Here is an 18,711-nt window from a genome sequence, read left to right on the forward strand (position 1 = left end):
TATCCCTATAAACCCTAAACCCATAATTCGGTTCAATTTTATAAGAAAAACACTTCTTCAATCTAAAACACAAATCTTCCTGTGCCCAATTTTCCTATGAGAAAGCTTTCATCTTTGGCTTCTTGGGCTGCACCTCAAATCCAAAATGTTGCTGCAAAAATTCAAATCCCGATTAAGCCCAGAAATCCGTCACCCACAAAACTGAAATCCCCCAAAAATGTCGTCCAAAATCGCGTAGTTTCTGCAGCGGGTAAGCTTGAATTCAAAAATTCTAGTTCTGCTTCAATTTCACCTCCCAAACCTCACATTTCAGATCGTGACCAAAGGTTGAACTCTAGAGTTATTGATCACGGCTACTTGGCTGAAATTCTGTCCAGAAAAGACTGGGTTTTGCTGCTAAATCATGATTTTGATGCTAACAGAGGTAATTTGAATGCAACAGCGGTGGTTAGCGTGTTGCAGAATCAAGAAAATGTTTTATGCGCGTTGCGGTTTTATGTTTGGATTTCTAATTTTAGTGCTTCTCTTGCTAAGAATCAAATGATTCGTAGTGCTTTAGGCAATGCCCTTTATAGGAAAGGTCCAGTTCTCTTGTCTGCTGATTTGATACATGACATCCGAAACTCGGGTTGTCAAGTGAGTGAGGAGTTGCTTTGCGCGTTAATTGGTAGTTGGGGAAGATTGGGGTTGGCAAAGTACTGCTCTGAGGTTTTTGAGCAGGTTTCTTATTTAGGGATTACTCCCAACACGAGGTTGTATAATGCTGTGATAGATGGGCTTGTGAAGTCCAATTCGCTCGATTTGGCATACCTCAAGTTTCAGCAGATGCAGGTGGATGGCTGTGTCCCGGATAGATATACGTATAACATCCTCATTCATGGGGTCTGTAAGGCGGGCGTGGTGGAGGAGGCTCTTCGGCTGGTGAAACAGATGGAGGCTTTGGGATATTCGCCTAATGTGTTCACATATACCATCTTGATGGATGGATATATCAGGGCTAGAAGCATAGACAAGGCCTTTAGGCTTCTTGAGACGATGAAGGCTAGGAAAATTAGCCCAAATGAAGCAACATATAGGTCACTGATCAATGGTGTTTTTAGTTCTGTTGCCCCGGTTGAAGCGTTTAGGTTGTTGTCAAGATGGGTGGATAGTGAGCTCGATCTGCCTAAAGTGGTTTTTGATAGTGTGATATATCACCTCTGTGATCATTCTTTAGCAAAACAGGCAGCAGACTTTTTAAGGAAAGTTGAGGCACGGGGTTATTTTCCTAACAGCTCAATAGCTAACATTGCCATGGCTTGTTTGATTAAAGGATTAGATGTTGAGGAAACATGCCAGATATTTGAGCATTTCATTAAAAGAAGTGTGAAGGTGGATTTAAACACTAGTTTAGCACTTGTTGAAGCATTGTACAAGTCAATGAGAGAAGAGAAGGGCAATCAATATATAAGATGGATATTCGAAGAAGGACTTTTCAACAGTGTGTTCTCGTATAATATGGTGATTGACTGCTTTTGCAAAGCTGAAATGATGAATAGAGCATTAGAAACTTTCGGGATGATGACGAAAAAAGGTGTTTTCCCTAATTTGGCCACTTTTAATACCCTTATTACAGGGTATTACAAGTTGAGGGATGTAGATAAGGCACGAAAAATGCTACTGATGCTCTTTGGTCAGGGTTTTAGACCAGACGTGTTCACTTTCAGTTCTATGATTGATGGCCTATGCCAGGTTAATCGGACTGTTGATGCTTTTGATTGTTTCGAAGAGATGTTGGAGTGGGGAGTCACTCCCAATTCTGTCACGTATAATAGTCTAATTCGCTCGTTGTGCTTATCCGGGAATGTTTCCAAAGCAATGAGATTACTGAGAAAGATGCAAATTGATGGAATCCAACCTGATATGTATACATTTAATGCTCTAATAAAGAAGTATTGTAGAGACCGTAAGATCAATAAGGCCCACAGGCTTCTGAAAAGCATGCTGACACTGGGCTTGCGCCCAGATAATTTTACATACATTGCATTTATCAATGTACTGTGCGAGTGTGAGAGGTTTCATGAGGCGAAGGGTCTGCTGACTTCGATGGAGATGAATGGATGTAAGCCTGATGCTTATACGTGCAACTCGTTTATTGATGCCCTGGTCAAGTCAGGGAGGTCTCAAGAAGCCATGGACGTATGGTCAAAATATAAAGAGAAGGGACTGACTCTGAAACCTGTCCCTTCCAGATCTGAAGTTTTGGTTGGTTGATTATTTCATCAAAGATGGACAAATTTTCATTGCTCCGTCAAGTGCTGGTATAGACACCAACCATCCATTACAAAGTTCATCTTGTCATGTAATATGTCTGTGGATAGCCTGAGTTGCATGGTTGAAGTCGAAATAGAAGGGCTTGATGCCAGTTCAAAATGGCTCTCTGGTTAGTTATTTAGTTTTTTTTTCACATCTGTGAGATTAATGCAAATGAGGTTGAATCGGGCTACTTGAAGTCGATAGATCAGTAAACTGGTAGTTATTTGCATTGTCAAGAAACCTTAATCATAACATTGTTTTATTTATTTGTAAAGAGTTTTGGACAACCAAGCATTGAAAACCTGAGTTGTGTAACTATTTTTGTTCAGTGAAATGTCAAGAATTTCGGATGAGACGATGTTAATAAATAATGCTTGTTATTTGTGGAGCATTTACTTTGTCTAACTGACATGTCTTACTTTCGTTATAGCGAAGTGAACATACCTCCTGTTAAGAACTTTTCTGTTTCGATTCTGGAACTGTGCGTATGACTAGATGTGTATGACTAGCAACAGATATTTTGGCATTCGCTGTGTATTATAAAATACTCTACTGCTTTGCTAAATGAATGTGTAAAGCTTACTGATTCTCTCTCCATATGTGATCAGGACATTTATGCCTGCAGGGAATCTCTTGCGCTCGATTAATGTAAACAGAATTCTTGAAGGATTCTGCTTGAAGCTCTAGCTCGTTTCTGGATTGGAGATGTTGCTGTTGGTCGAGAAGCTGTTGGCTTTGTCATATCAATATTTTGAAACTTCACGGTTTTGCCAAAAATGTGTGAATACTATTGGTCTCAGGGACCTTCATATTTCTGAATGTGTGGAAGTATTGGAGTGTATAATTGTCACTCAAAATTAGATCATTACTTGTACTAAAAGCTTCTCGTGCAGGTGTGATTTCTTGCCCTTCAATAAAAAAGTAAGTCAAAGTAGGTGTGAACGGCCTAACCATCCTCTTATAAAGGTATGACCATAATTTCAGCAGATTACCTATACTTACACTTTTTTTCTTGATTTATTTTCTATAGTTCTGCTAATGATAATTAATTACTTGAAAATCATACCACTCTATATCTAGTTGGATACGAATGTGTTTTCGGGTAGTTGTGGCAACTAGAAAACGAAACCGTTTGTCTGATTCATAGCTATATATACTGCCAAATGGCTCTTCCATTCAGTGTTTTCAAGTGCATTTTTCAGATGAGATTCTCAGCATCTGCTCATCGTTTCCCTCTCGTTCCACTTCTGCTTTACATCTTTGTATGCAGTAGTAAATTTGGTACAACTGTATAAGCTTATTTGAGCTGTCATTATTGTTCAAGAACTCTTGTAAAAATGCTGAGTTTTCTTTGTTTCCATGACATTTCTAACAGGAACGGCGTATGATTATCCCCATCTAGGTGCTGCGGGTGTGGTTGCGGACCAGTATCTGCCCAAAGCAGAACACGAGGAGGGAGTGACAGGGTTTGTCCCTCAAGCTGGAATCATAGGCACCGGTCCTTCCCGTATCTTTGACAAAGCCCTCGGATGCCTCAGAGCTAACTACGTAAGTGATCATAGCAAGAAACTAAAAAAAGGCAGTGTCTTGAAACGAGCCGTGTGTGCAGATCTACAACAGCTGCGAGGAAGCCCACAGGCTCACCGAGAACGGAGAGCTGCACGTGCCGGAAGATGACACAGACGAGTACTGCAAGGGGCCATGCATAGAGGAGACGAAGCACGTGCTGGGGTGCATGGACGGGATCCTGAAAGGGTTCGTGTTCCTCAATAGTGCGACACTGGATGACGTGCGGGACACCATCGAGTCCGGATGCTATGGACCTAAACGAGGTGCGTGACATGTTTTATTTGTTTTGGGATTTTGCGAAGTATTTTCTTGAATTTTGTGTGTTGTGTTTTAGGTAATTTTGATGTGCTTGAGCATATTCAAACGAGTGGTGGTGTCAAGAAGAATAAGGCATTGAAGGTTGTTTATGCATTTGTGGCGATGGTGATGATGGCTTTGATGCTGTGATTAAGAATATTAATTTTTTTCATTAGATGAAATATTTATGTATGGATTTTATTTATCATATGATTGGATCAATGTGTTGGGATTAATATGAATTTACGTGGATTACAATCTCTAATATAGGTGCAAAGTCGAATTGAATTTTGATCTTTAATTTTTATTCATAGAAATATAAATTTATTTGGTTCGATTTTAGATAATAGAATCCGATTAGATGTTAAATACATTTATAGATATACTAAATCAAAAATACTAAAGGCTAATATGAAGTTGGTTAGAATAACTCGAAGACAACATCAAAATCAAATAATGATTATGACAATCTAAGAAAATAATAAAGACAACAACAACAATTCTTGAATGTACAATATTTTAAAATTTTAGGGCACGTTCACTTTGATTTATAAGTATGTAAAACATTTAAATTCTATTTACCCTTTAATATAAGGGGACCCTACCATTTTATGTACCTCATTTAGTTTGACGTCATGAAAATTCGGATATATTGTACTCCGCAATTGCTTGATAATATCAAAATCAAGGGAGAGTGTGATATTTCTATAATTATGTATTTTTTTTTCTCTTTGGTTAAAAAGATTTTGTACTCCAATCAATTTTGGAGTACAAATGTGAATAATATACAAAGAAAATATAAAGAATTAAAGATTGGGATGAATATATTACTATTTTTTTATACTATATGTTTATTAAAATAAATTCGCGTAAATTCATAGTAACAAATTACTTATAAAAAATAGCTAATACGTAATCAATAAGACGCAAAAGAATAAATTTTGATTAAGAGTTAAACCTTAAATTGACTGAATGTCGACATGAAGAGATCACCGATTTAACCACTCATTCAAAACGACTCAGTTTTATCAATTTTAATTAAATCCCAACGCCCCTTTTTTTTCTCGCCGGAGAATCGAATTCCTGCCGCGAAATCTCACCGGAAAAATGAGGCGGCCGTCGTACTCCACTTCCCCGATCAATTTCAGCGCTATGACGCGGAAGGTCGACGTCGACAATCGGATCCCTCTCCGCAATTACTATCGTATCGCCGATAATATCCTCAAACAGGTCGGAACTCGTAACCGCGGATTTGTTTATTCTGCTTTTGATTAATTTCAATAATTCAATGCGTGTGAAGAATTTTCGTCGTTAGAGTCGAACTTTAGTTGATTTTGAGCTTCTACTTTCTAGCTTTGATATTTTAGGACTTGGTGCATATGAGGTTTTTATGCTATAATTAGTTGATGTGAGATTACTTTATCTTTTGGTGGTGCTGAATTTCAGTGAGCTGGTTTTTAAGCTTTTAATTCGTGTAATAGCAGCCCGCGGCATTGATTGACTTCAGAGAATGTGCATTATCAGTTCATAATCTGTGAAAGGCTGTATTAGATGATTGATTCTTAGATCATGTTTCATGTGTTTGTGCAGGCAAATATCTATAGGGAGGAAAAAAACTTGATCGACCTGTATGTTATACTGCTAAGATATTCAAGGTAAAGTGTTTTTAATTGCTTACACATCTGGACTTGTCCTTTGTATGTTTTGGGTTAATAATGAGTGACTGATGCTTTTGAGATGTGCCCTGAATTTAAACAGTTTGGTGTCAGAGACTATACCATACCATAAAGATTACCAAGTTTTGTGTTCCAAAGAAAGAACTTTCTATAAGAAGGTAAGTGATTTATCTGTAATTTACAAATTTATATGTTTAGCTTATCAAGTTTTAGGGATAAGGTACTAGATAAGTTTGGTTCATGTCATGGTGTTGCAGAAATTGCTTGCCGTGCTAGATGAGCTGGAGGCTTTAAAGCCGAAAGTGCGTCTTCAGTTAGATGAACAGAAAACATTTAGCACTAATAGTCAGATGCATCAGCTTGATGGTCCAACTAGTGTTTCTTACACGCCTTCAGTAAATAACAACGCCTCCTTAAACTACAGTAGCAAGCAGGTATATATTGAGATTGAAGGTTTGGTTAAATTTTTTAAAACCTCCTTGCTTAACTTATTACTTTTGTCTCAGATGTCACAACAGATTACTGTGCTTTCATCTTCATTGAAGCAGAATAATGATTATGCTAGATATTCTTCATCAAAACCTGTTGAGTCTCAATTCCAGAAGATGTGAGTGTATTGCTATGATACTATACCTAAATCTATTACATCAAGTCGTAATTTATATACTCCCTCCGTCCCATAATAGATGGCATATTGGGAAATGGCACGGGGTTTTAGGAGATATTGTTTTGTGTGTTAAGTGGAGAGGGAAAATAGTATATTTATATTAATGTGAGAGAGAACTTTTTCTAAAAAAAGGAAATGTGACATCTTTTATGGGACAAACTAAAAAGGAAAGTGTGACATCTATTATGGGACATAGGGAGTACAATAATAGAAATAGGTTGTGATTATTTATAATATCTTAAGGATCCTCATTTGTTTCGTAATGAAAGTTAGGAAGATAGTTTCCTTTGCCAGATATATTGTTTAGTATTTCTTGATGGGCCAGTTATGTTTGTTCGTTGCAGTATCTATCTGTATGACTATATATGTCATTGTTACTTTGATTTTTTCTTGAATTATGTGGGGTATGAATAATAAGGCCAGAATTTGGGATAGAGAGGCTTCATGTAGTGGGACTAACATAAACCACAGTTATCTAAAGTAGCTATTTAAAGCATCTTAGACCCATCCATCATAACTTGTCATTATCCTAACTGGGTTGATGAATTTTGAAACCATCACTCCAAATTTATGAACACCCAGGTAGAACCATAAGATTTCGCTCATGCATTTGGTAACAGCCATTTATAGGGTCCAAACATATCTTGATTAGAATTGGTTTTGCTTTAGATGTTCGATACATAATCTATCACTTACTTTTCAACTGCTGATGCAGTGATGCTTATAATATGCTCGGGCGAGTTACACGTAATGATTATTTTCTGCATTTTCAGGTCTCTTGGTTTACCTCTTCCAAAGCAGGAAACATTATCCAGGCATTCATTATTAGGACCAACTGGTCTACGTGGTCAGTGGCTTGGTCCAAGGGCTGAGGTTAAGGTAAACCATAGCTTCTTGGTGTTTACATTTCCCATAAACAAAAACCAACTACATATTCAAAATTTATTGAGTCCTACTCTTGGTTCACAGGTTAATTATCCCACTAATATTGTTGTGGATGCTAAAGAATTCTCAAGGTATGGGGTCAAATTAAATGTTTCCTACCCCCCCCCCCCTCCCCCTTGTTTGGCATGCATTTAAGTTTGGAACGGACCTCTATTTGCTTAGTTGGTTAAATGTACTTGGTGACTAAAACCATGCACCGGTGTCTACTGCAAATTAGCTGCTTATTACATTTCAATCTTGTATCACTACTTTTATAGTCTGAATCAGGTTGGGCAACAAGAACTAGTGGCAGCAAATGATGGTGATTCAAATGCGGAAAAGTCAACAATAGAATCTGTGCTATCTTTGGATGATGGCAGATGGCTTGCCGAGGAATCTGGTCCTCTCCAAGGGAACGTGGAGAACAATGATTTTCAGTTGGGAAATATCAGGCAACCTTCTCCACCTCCTGTCCTAGCACAAGTGATGCCCGAACATCGTCACATATCTCCATCAAGAGTTGCAGACCCAAGACCAGGACCAGCAAATTTCTCTCAGGATGGCTTGCCTAGTTCCAATTCTTACCAAGATCTTCACATTGTGAGTGTGGTGTCTATTCTTAATCTTGTACATGTCAGAGCCTAATTGAAACCCTTTCTTAGTTGTTTCAAGTTAGAAAAAACCTTTCAATGTTTTAAAATATCATACTAAATCTACAGCTTACTTTTTTTTCTCTGGAATATGATGCACATATGTTTTGCTTATGCTGTAGCCAGTGAAGATACTTGATGATTTCTTGCGATTGGCTCGAGAAAATACTACAAGGAATTTGGAGACATGTGGTGTTCTTGCTGGTTCACTTGTAAGTCTTCAGTTTCCTTAAACTGCTTTTGGTAGCACAAAAATATGATAGCTGAACTAGTTTTTGCATTTTGTTGGATTGCAGAAGAATAGAGTATTTCATATTACGACGCTCATTGTCCCAAAGCAGGAATCGACTTCAGACTCGGTATTGCATACAACTTCATATTTTCATCTGTGATTTTCAGCTTTTCACTTTTCTTGTTGTGTGATACTATCATTTTATAACCCATTTGATAGACTGCTTCTTCCATGGGGTACAAGAATGATTTTTTATAGAAAAATCAAAATATTAATATTGCAACATTGCAAATCTCCTCCAGTACAAAGGGAACTATTATAAGTTCCTTTTATAGTGAACTTTGTTATTGACAACAGTTATGGTATTTTTGCCTATTTGTTGATCTCAATCCAATACATTCCACTATGCATAAAGTGGATGCTATGATGTACATACAGTTAATTCACACATTATCCAATGTGTTTTAGTTTGAATTTACTTTTGAAAAATGACAGTTTAATATTCTTTTTTCTTTATGTTCAGTGTCAAACTTTGAATGAAGAAGAGATTTTTGATGTTCAAGACAAACGCTCCCTTTTTCCTCTTGGATGGATTCACGTAAGTATTAATACTAGCTTGGGTAACACACTTAGTCTTTCTCTTGGCTATTCTTTCCTCTCATTTCGTTGTTATGGATTATTAATACTCACTATCCAACTGTTACATCATATACTTTCAGCCTGAGGGAATTATGCTTGCCACCATTGGTCGTGTTTCACTGTTTTATCTTTTAGCTTAACTTGAGCTAATTTACTTGCACCATTGTTTTCCTCTTCTGCCTTCTATGTGCACAGTACTGAATATTTATATCACTTTTTAAAGTTCAACTTCTCTGGAAAGAAACTAGGTGATTTGAAGGCAACTGCAAATGGAAGGAAAAAATGGAAAAATCATGCAAAAGCAAATTTTGAATAAATTATGCAGATATCATATTCTAAATTTGATTAATTTTTGGTTGCTTTGCAGACACATCCAACACAAACGTGCTTTATGTCTTCCGTTGATCTTCACACTCATTATTCATATCAGGTAATATAAATGTGTATTTGTGGTAGTTGATCTGATCCCCATTCCACATCAATATCCTTTCTAAAATTCTGTTTTTCCCCCGTTTGTTTCTAGGTCATGTTGCCGGAAGCAATTGCAATTGTTATGGCTCCTACAGACACACAAAGGTAGGTATATCTCCCAAATAGAAAAAAATCAATAAAAAAGTTTATTATTGGTTTGTTATGAAAGTTAATTCATCTGGGAGTTGCTTCTGCTGGCCATTCTTCCATAGCAACAAGAAGATTGACTAATATTTATGCGCTAATCGCAGCCCTCATGGCATATTCCATCTCTCCGACCCTGGTGGTGTCTCTGTGATTCAAAACTGCCAACAGCGTGGGTTCCATCCTCATGAAGAGGCTGAAGATGGAAGCCCCATCTACGAGCATTGCTCCCATGTTTATATGAATGCCAAGTTGAAGTTTGACGTGGTCGATCTTCGTTGAACGTGTATAATTTCAGAGACTGTATAGGTTCATTATTTCTGAATTTTGTAAACTAGATCACCTATTACTTGAATATCTATTACCTCGATTATCATGGGTTAGTTGATGCTGCTAATGATTTTCGACCGGATGAGTTTCGGTTTTCATGAGGAATTAGGCACGTGCGTGCCTCTGCTGTAATTATCACGACTGTTGTTTCTAATTGCCTTTCTTCTATGATTTTGTTGATATGTTTCCTTGCAATGGAGAGTTGGTGATATTTGGATTCTCTTTTTCGTGTGTGTTTCAGTTGTTTGTAGGTCTCTCTCTTTCGCATACATTTTTTACAGATGCTAGTAAAACTTACTACTATTTCATCATCTCTCTCATTCACTTACAAATAGGAAAATTATCAGTTGGAATAAAAAATCGAAGCAAACTATACGATGAAATTGGTGTTCAAAGTTATTAAAGAACCAAGATATCAGCAACTACCTCATCTATCAAAGAATTAAGAATGCGCGACTGAATCTGTAACCCAAGCTCGAACCTTTCGATGTCGTAGTCGAGCCATTTCCCGTATGTGCTACAGCTCATGTCGCTCTCCACGAGCTCATCGACCATGAAATCTCCCATGCCACCCCATCTCGAAATCTCTCTACATACATCTTCAGCTAGTCTCTCCTTCCTCTTCACTGTGCTAACACCCTTAGCCCACAGCTCATACCCTCCTGCAGCATATCCTCTGCATCTCGTTTCCAAGCATTCTGTCGCACAGTCGAACACTAGCCTCCTGCTCATGCTTGAGACGAGCTCAGAGCCGTCGAAGCACTTCTTGCAACTTTCCAGCTGATCAAACATATGAGGGCTGATGATCTCAGTAGATCTTCCCATAGCATAATCTTTAAACATAACCTCAATGCCACATAACATCATCTTAACATAGTCGAACTCCCAGCTTTTCAGCTTCCCCTGTCTGGCCGAGGTTAAGGTGATCTCTCTCCTCTTTGCTACAGTCCCAGCAGAAGTTGAAGAAGCTGAGTCTGATAGGTCGAAATCTACTTCACATGAAAGGAACGTGTTCATGGAATTCCTACTGAGTGAGTCCTCGGATTGAAGTGATGTACACTTGTTTCCACCACCTGTGATATTGATAAGTAATAGTTAGTTCATTAATCCCTAATTAGTTTACCAATGCAAAACGCGATATGCATCGTCGTACCTTCTGTACCACGATTACTCTCTGCACTATCTGATGAATTGCAGCTCTCTGTGAAGGAAAAGTGTTCAAAAACAGAAACCGGACTTGGATGTCGGTAATTGAGAAATGTCCTGTCTAGTGATATGTTCTTCTGTCCACTCATGCCCTGAAACGAAGCTCGTTTGATTAGCATGTGGAAAATGGAGGAATCTATAACAATCATTGCTTGTTCAAAGATTTAGGTAATGAGAATGGCAAACAAGATGGTAATCAATGTACCTCAAAGTGTCGAAGGGTGCGAAAACTTGACCCTGGCTGGCCTAACGGATCAAATGAGTAATCTCCGCTTCTCGTTTTATGGTCTCCTAGCACGCTTGAGCTGTGTAGAGAAACAGGCCCCGATTTCTGATGGGACAAGTCAGCCTTATGAGCCAATTCTTTAAGTTGCTGCTCTAGAAACGTGCTTAAAGAGTCGCCTCCTCTAACGTTATGTCCCGAGAAAGTGAACTTTGAAGCTGCCATACCATCTGCATTCAGCATCATCCTCTTACTAGGAGAATCCACGGGGTAGGGCTTTCTATTTTCTTCAAACTCAGTCGTCCTCAATGGAGTAGTGAACGTGAATGAGATGACATCCAATCCTCCACCACTTTGTGTATCCATGATATCAGCAGACTGCATAACTTTCCCTTCAATGGATCTCTTTTTACAAGTGACTCTTTCTGAGCTACAAGACGATGTATTGCTTTTGTCATCTCTAGTCTCTGTGCTCGACTTCCTAGAGCTCAGTTTGGAGGTACCTAACGGTTTACTGGAATTCTGTCGCCTCACAAAAGACTGATCCCCACCAACTGCTTTCTTCAAAGGCGGCTTTCCTTTATCAGCAACACAGTTCTGCTTCTGATTATTCTGTCGGAGCACACCAGAATTCTTGTGTGTGGATGGCTTCTTGTTAGGAGTACTCTTTTGTGCCCCCGACTTACTCGTGAATAGCATGTTTGGACTGTAAACATTCGCTTCAGCCTTGCTCCTAGTCGAGCTTAGACCCTCTCGTTTCTGGACATTGGCTTTAGCCTGCAGTGCAAGTGAAATGGACTTTCCCTTGCTTTTCACAGCGGATGTAACTTCGGCAGAATCTTGCAAACTGCTTACAGACATTGCATCTACGGAGCCACTATTCGAGCTCTTAGTAACAGAGCTTCCCCTAGTGTTCTTCACACCTCTCGACCTCTGAGAACCTTCAGAAACTTTTGGGAAAGGCTTATGTGCTGCTTGGACCTTCTCCTTCGAATCCCTTACTTTCAGAGACGAACTAGCCAATGGCAGCACCGGTTTTTTAACCACCTTAGGCCCGGTGTCAAGAATCCGAGCAGCTGCTTCCATGATGTGAGCAGCATCCTTAGGTGGGATCGAAGTCTTGCTTTTTATAGGAGAAAGGAGCTTGTGATGAGTAATAGGTATCGATTTAGCTGATCTTGGTGGCAAAACTTCGGTTTGGAACTTCTCAATCGGCCTCTGCTTCACCTTCTGATACTTAGGCTCCGTGACAGATTGGACACCGGGCTGCTGCTGCAAGGAGCCCAACTGCATGATCTGAGGGTCTTGGCGATAATCAAGAGTCTTAGATTGGTAGTACGAGCCAGGAAGAGAGTGGCTGTAGGAAAACGGTGTGCAGGGCTCGAGGGTATTGGATTTTGGCAAGGGTTCCAATCCCATGAGGCGTGCTACAACTCCGGGGCCCTTGCTTCCATACAAATCCTCATCAGTTACAACAGATGAAGCACAACTATAAACGCTACTTCCTTTCATACTTGGTCGAGCTGAAACCTCATCCTCGTCCATCTATACGTTGAAAGAGAAATGTCACATAAGTAATATTCCTACAAACTATCAGACGCTGAAGAGGCTCGCCGTTATTAGATCAATAGCCTCACCATATCAAGGCGTGTCATAGGCAAGTTCCCATCACATCTCTTTTTCTGCTTGGATTTCTCTACATAATGGTAAGGGAAGGGTAAGAACTTGCCTCAAAAACAACACAGTACAACTCTTGCCATATACAAAAATTCAGCATTTGATCAAGAAAAGTTTGTGAAGGAATGTTTTATACCGGGGCAATCTGACTTGCTCGAGAACAACTTCTTTCGAGATTTTGCATTCCAATCAAATAGTTGGAGGAAGCTACCAACACCACTCTTGGAGCTTTGCTTCTCGATTCCCATCTTTGCAATCCAATGTTACAACACAATCACTTAAGGGACAAGATGGAATAACATATTCTGTATCTGCAATAGAAGATCATGCCATTTGATATCAAACAATCATGTTGTAAAAAATTCTCAAAGTTTCTTCTGCAATTATACACTTTAACAATGGAAGCAAATTCTCTCATTGTATACTCATGCTGAAACAAATCAAGAAATGATTTCAGCGGCATGAAAACAATTTTCTTCATCAATTTATACTCTCATCTACCTAATAAAATTCACAAAGCAATTGCTAAAAAATCAGCCAAATTTGAACATTAACAATGAAAGCAAATCTCTGCAATGAAAGCAAATCTCTGTTACTAAATTTTCTCATTACATACCACACTGCAACAAACCAAGAAATGATTTCACCGGCATGAAAACCACAGCCTCTTCTTTAGACCTATTTATACAAAACCATATTCATGTAATTTAGAATTCAGCAAAAGATGATGCATAATGATATATGCTTTAGCCCAAAAAAATTAAATAAAAATGCACGTTGACTGAATATATTTTCTGTGCATAACAACTTCAACAATAAAAAGATATTTTCAAACCAATGATTTCAGTTCCTTAAATCTAGAACTAATCTACAAGTCTACAATACCCTTTCTTGGAAAAAGAAATTACGAAAAGAGGGCAAGCAATATAGCATCTGAAAATCCAACATTTTATCACAGTAATTATAGTATAAAAAACACACACACAGCATAAATCCATCTCTCAAGCATTTTTTCAAGAATTCTGTTCTTGATTTCACCCATTTCTCGTTTCTTTATAATCACTATATCATTGCAAAAACAAAAAAGAATTACAAAATCATTTAAAATTGATCACCATGACTATCTCTTTCACCAACACTTTCTGAAACTATACACACACATACACAGACACATGATTGAAAACTCTCAAAATATAATCTTTTTTCCAGATAAAACCACCCAAAAAAGACAGGGACCCTTTTCGTTATCTCAACGTAACAGCATCAAAACAACGTTATAAAAAAAGAAAACTCACGCAGCAGAGTTGAAACGAGGACCCTTCTTTGCAAAGATTCAATTTTTATGAGCCAAAATCGTTTCTTTATCAAGAAAAATGTAAATTGCTGCAAGAACAAAAAATGGTTTCGAACGTTGGGAGCTGCAGATAGAACTCCTGTCAGAAAATAAGCAGTGAAGAAGTGAGGGTGTGTTTTTGAATGGTACAACTCGCTGAATCAACATTAAATGAGACAGTGGGGAAAATTTGATTTTTGGAGTGATTTTAAAGAAAAAGTAAAGACAAATATATTATTTATATGTTTGATTTGTGTGGAAAGCTTAGTTTTTTTATTCAAATTCTCGAAAAAATAGTTTTTGTGGTTAAATTTGCAGAAAAGGTTAAAAAGGAGTGTAACGTCTCTTTGTGAGAGGAAGAGATTTCAAATTCCAAATAGAATCGACATGGCCACACTCTCGGCCTCGAGGGTTTAATTGGGTGTTTTGCGGTGTACGGAATCAATTTATCTTTTGATTGAGGAAAAGATTAAGAAAAGTAGAAAACTAATTAATGTCTTTTCTAAAAAAAAAATGGGTGAAAGTATTTATACTAGTTTGTTTGTTTATCGTTCAACAAATTTATACTATTTGGGAATGACTTTTAATTTCTTTTCTTCTTTTGCTTAGAATTCAATTCTATTGTAGAAAATTTTCAAATTGAAGCTATTGATTTTTCTAAAATATTAGATTTGGGAATTTAGGGAAAAAGATGGAGGAAGAATGTATGTAGAAAATAATCATAAAGGAAATGTTTTCTTATTATAACAAAAGACGTAGTATACAAGTGAGGTTGTAAATTCTTTTATAGGAAGATATATCATATTTGCATGTTCAACAATTTGAAATGTAACTTTAAGGAAAATTGAGCATGACATTTGAGCCACTTGATTCAAACGTCTAGTTTATTATACATTAAAGACAGAAATGGATGTATTTATTTGGGGGCCATTGTCATGAAATAAAAATTTATACGTAGGACAATATTTCGTAATGAATAACGTTATTATCCAACCCAAATTTGAATGCAAATGTGTTTTGTGATTATATCGGTGGCATATTTGAATTATTTAAGTTAATGAAATTTTGAGTTTTGTAATTGTTAGGAATTGTGCTGCAGTTAGTGACAAAATATATTAAGTTTGATAAATTGTACTAGTACTATAATTTATTTAAAATTCAAATTTCGCTCAAATAGAAATTGACATGGCATTGAAATTTTAATATTTTGTAATATGAATTTTATTATTTGATTGCTTAAGTGTAAATTTTACATAGCCAAAATGATTAAGCATCACATGTCTCACTTCAATGCATCCATATGGGAGTGCTATATAAATTCGTGTTACTGTGTTAGCAACCAAATATTTAAAGTCATATGATGTACTCCATTTGTCTGCGAATAGGAGTCTCGTTTTTCCATTTTAGTCACTCCGCGAATCGGAGTCCTGGTTCACTTTTATCATAAATGGTAATAGGGTCACACCTTCCACTAACTCATTCCACTCACATTCATTTAAAAACTAATATATACAAGTGAGACCCCTATTCCACTAACTTTTTTCCACTCACTTTTCTTAACATTTCTTAAAACTCGTGCCGCCCATAAATGGGACTCCTAATGGCGGACGGAGGGAGTAGTATCAAAACTTCGGTGTCAAAGTCAGTTTTCAATCTAGGAGAATGCATTAAAAAAATATGAAAATGATCAAAATTTTTATAGTTGACATCAATTTCATAATGTACTACGAATTTAAATGAATAGTAGTACTAGTTTTTGTTGGATAGCAAAACTTTAATGATCATCATTTGGGTTGGGTGTAAACCTAGTACTTATATGTTAGGAGCATTTTTATAAGTTATAAATTAAATAGAAGTATTTCAACAATAAGAGAAAATGTTGTTGATGGCACATGAAAGAAATACTAGAATTTGGAGATGCTAAAGATGCAGAGGTGCCGTTGCTAAGAAAACATGAAGCATTCGACATTGAAGAAACGTTAAGCATGACGTTAACCTTGGTTCGATCGATTCTATTAGAGAAATACTGAGTCAAGTGAGATGTTGAATGTTAACTTTGTGCAGGGCTACAATATGTTGCAGGTTAAACGTTGTAATAAAGTTCAAATAAGATAAATTCGAAAAGGCGAAAGAGCCAAATATAATTGGTGTTTCTTCCAACGTACTATTTAAATTCCTGCATTTCGAATACATGATTATGAATTAAATTAATAATATGATTATTCCATCGGAAATCCTCATTCAATTACATACAACCACAATTTAATCAACAAAGCGATGAATCAATCTTAAATCTTTATTAATTAATTATGTTCTGAACCACTAGACGAATTGGAATAGTATATACATAAACCTTTGATTACAAAATTCATTCCATTGTACTATAGTACATAAGAAATTCATTCCATTGTACTATAGTACATAAGAGTGTCCACTATGGGACCGCTGCGCCTATAGCCCCGGCAGGGGTGGTCTATAGTGAAGGTGTTGTCCGCCCCCGGGGCGGACGAGGAAAATGGGGGCGGTAGGCGGCGGACGGGCATGCGGCGAGTTTGGGGAAAGGACGCGCCTACTTCGGGGCAGACGCGGCGAATAGGCGGGGCTGCTATAGTGGAGCCTTGCCCGGCGCGGCGGTAGGCGGTGATTTTTTTTTAATTCAATTTAATTCACCTATAAATACAACTCATTCCATTCATTATTTTCACATCATTCCAACTATTCACCACTCAGAATTTCTCTCACTAGAATTTGTGGTCAGAAATAGACAATTAGTGGAAAGACACGTGGAATGCTCTGATTCAACAGGTGCAACACCAGGCCGCCCAGGAGGATGCGACACGGTTGGCGGAGGAGGCGGAGGCTGCGATCCCTCGTGCGATTACTCATCGACGGACCATCCAACGAGACCACGTCGGTGCGCACCAGCGTCTAATGACTGATTACTTTGTGGATAACCCCCGTTATTCACCCGAGATATTCCTCCGGAGATTCAGAATGTCGCAACGGTTGTTCAACCATATAGCGACGACGGAGCGTTACCGGTGCTTCACCCTCCGGCGTGATGCCACTGGCCGGATCGGGCTGTCTACGCAACAGAAGTGCACTGCTGCAATCCGGCAGCTTGCCTACGCCAGACCAGCCGATATTTTCGATGAATACCTACAGATGGGTTAGACGACTAGCCTCACGGTGCTTAGGCAGTTTTGCGGATCTGGCATGCGTATTTCGGTGTGGCAGGTTAGAACAACGACATCAATGTTCTTCAGTCATCGCCGCTCTTCAACGATGAGTGCCGGGGGAGGGTCCAGAAATCAGCTTCGTAGCCAACGGCAAGCAGTACAATAGGGGATACTATTTGGAAGATGGAATATATCCGCGGTGGCCCGTATTCGTCAAGACTGTCCGCCAACCGGTTGGACCGAAGAAATAATATTTTGCGCGCAAATAAGAGGGTGCTAGGAATGATGTTGAGCGTGCTTTTGGTATCCTACAATCGCGGTGGGCCATTATACGGTGCCCGGCACGGGTTTGACACGAAGATGATGTCGCGAATATTATGTTAGCATGTATCATATTGCATAATATGATAATAGAAGATGAAGGATTTGCGGCAGAGCGCTGGGCACCGGAAGAGGGCGCAAGTACAAGTCATGGTGTTGCCTCTGTACCGATCCAGATGGGTGTACCACAGAGCAATGAATATTTGATCCAACGTTTCACTGATATGCGCAGGACCACATCACATACCACACTCCAGGCTTATTTGATTGAAGAAGTGTGAGCACGTAGGGGAGGTGGCGGCGCAGTGTGAACACCTTTGTGATTTGCACTAGATTAAATTTCCGATGTATAATTTTTCCTGTACTTTAATACGACGAAAAATTAGTGTTTAATTTTAATTTCTTCACGTATAGTTGTTTTCTTCTAATTACGTATAGTCCGATAAATTTATTCAATTGCTTGAAACATTAAAATAAAAATTGATTATAAAATTTTGAGGCTATCGGTGTCCATCATAGCGACAGAAAAAAAAAATTTAAGGATGTGAACAAAAACTAGGGCGGGGTTATTTGGGTGTCCGCTTTATAGTGAACACCCTAAATTGCTGCAAAAAAAATAATCACATCAATCAGTTTCAGACTTCCTTCTCTGTACCAATATTTAATGAACATCCAATCAATAGACGACAAAAAAACACATCGTCCTTTCGCCATTTCTTTGAAAATTGGTCTATGACATTTTGATGAAAGTCTCTCTATGCCAATAATAAATGATTTCTAGAATGAAGATTAAAAAAAATGATTGGGATGGTCTTCCATAGTTGTGACTAAGTTTTCTATAAATAAAGGCTCTGTTAAGTGCTCTCTCGTACAAAGTT

General features: G+C 38.1%; 3 protein-coding genes across 8 annotated transcripts; 2 read left to right on the forward strand and 1 right to left on the reverse strand.

Annotated features, from left to right (window-relative positions):
• Positions 1–3,803, forward strand: LOC121799818 (putative pentatricopeptide repeat-containing protein At3g16890, mitochondrial). 5 transcript variants are annotated; one of them, XM_042199309.1, is made up of 4 exons: positions 1–2,422; positions 2,904–3,073; positions 3,189–3,261; positions 3,671–3,803. In XM_042199309.1, exon 1 carries the CDS (start codon positions 97–99, stop codon positions 2,251–2,253), a length of 2,157 nt encoding a protein of 718 aa, XP_042055243.1. In that variant the 5' UTR covers positions 1–96; the 3' UTR covers positions 2,254–2,422; positions 2,904–3,073; positions 3,189–3,261; positions 3,671–3,803. The 5 variants fall into 5 exon arrangements, with proteins under 5 accessions (XP_042055243.1, XP_042055240.1, XP_042055241.1 ...); XM_042199306.1 differs by having other exon boundaries at positions 2,904–3,261; XM_042199307.1 differs by having other exon boundaries at positions 2,921–3,261.
• Positions 3,804–5,141: 1,338 nt separating this feature from the next.
• On the forward strand, positions 5,142–10,089 carry LOC121799820 (AMSH-like ubiquitin thioesterase 3). The gene is made up of 14 exons (XM_042199311.1): positions 5,142–5,391; positions 5,752–5,816; positions 5,920–5,995; positions 6,095–6,271; positions 6,344–6,444; positions 7,278–7,383; positions 7,474–7,520; positions 7,707–8,028; positions 8,201–8,290; positions 8,375–8,437; positions 8,834–8,908; positions 9,317–9,379; positions 9,473–9,525; positions 9,672–10,089. The coding sequence occupies exons 1-14, from the start codon at positions 5,269–5,271 to the stop codon at positions 9,844–9,846; spliced, it is 1,536 nt and encodes a 511-aa protein (XP_042055245.1). The 5' UTR covers positions 5,142–5,268; the 3' UTR covers positions 9,847–10,089.
• A 137-nt stretch (positions 10,090–10,226) lies between these two features.
• LOC121799817 lies at positions 10,227–14,644 on the reverse strand. Of its 2 annotated transcripts, XM_042199304.1 has the most exons (7): positions 14,296–14,644; positions 13,617–13,678; positions 13,137–13,311; positions 12,961–13,019; positions 11,306–12,868; positions 11,048–11,192; positions 10,227–10,967 (listed from the first exon to the last, which is right to left on the reverse strand). In XM_042199304.1, the coding sequence occupies exons 3-7, from the start codon at positions 13,246–13,248 to the stop codon at positions 10,294–10,296; spliced, it is 2,553 nt and encodes an 850-aa protein (XP_042055238.1). In that variant the 5' UTR covers positions 13,249–13,311; positions 13,617–13,678; positions 14,296–14,644; the 3' UTR covers positions 10,227–10,293. The 2 variants fall into 2 exon arrangements, with proteins under 2 accessions (XP_042055238.1, XP_042055239.1); XM_042199305.1 differs by lacking the exon at positions 13,617–13,678.
• Between the last annotated feature and the right edge of the window lie 4,067 nt (positions 14,645–18,711).

The sequence above is a fragment of the Salvia splendens genome, chromosome 4 (genome assembly GCF_004379255.2).
Source record: "Salvia splendens isolate huo1 chromosome 4, SspV2, whole genome shotgun sequence".
Taxonomy (NCBI): domain Eukaryota; kingdom Viridiplantae; phylum Streptophyta; class Magnoliopsida; order Lamiales; family Lamiaceae; genus Salvia; species Salvia splendens.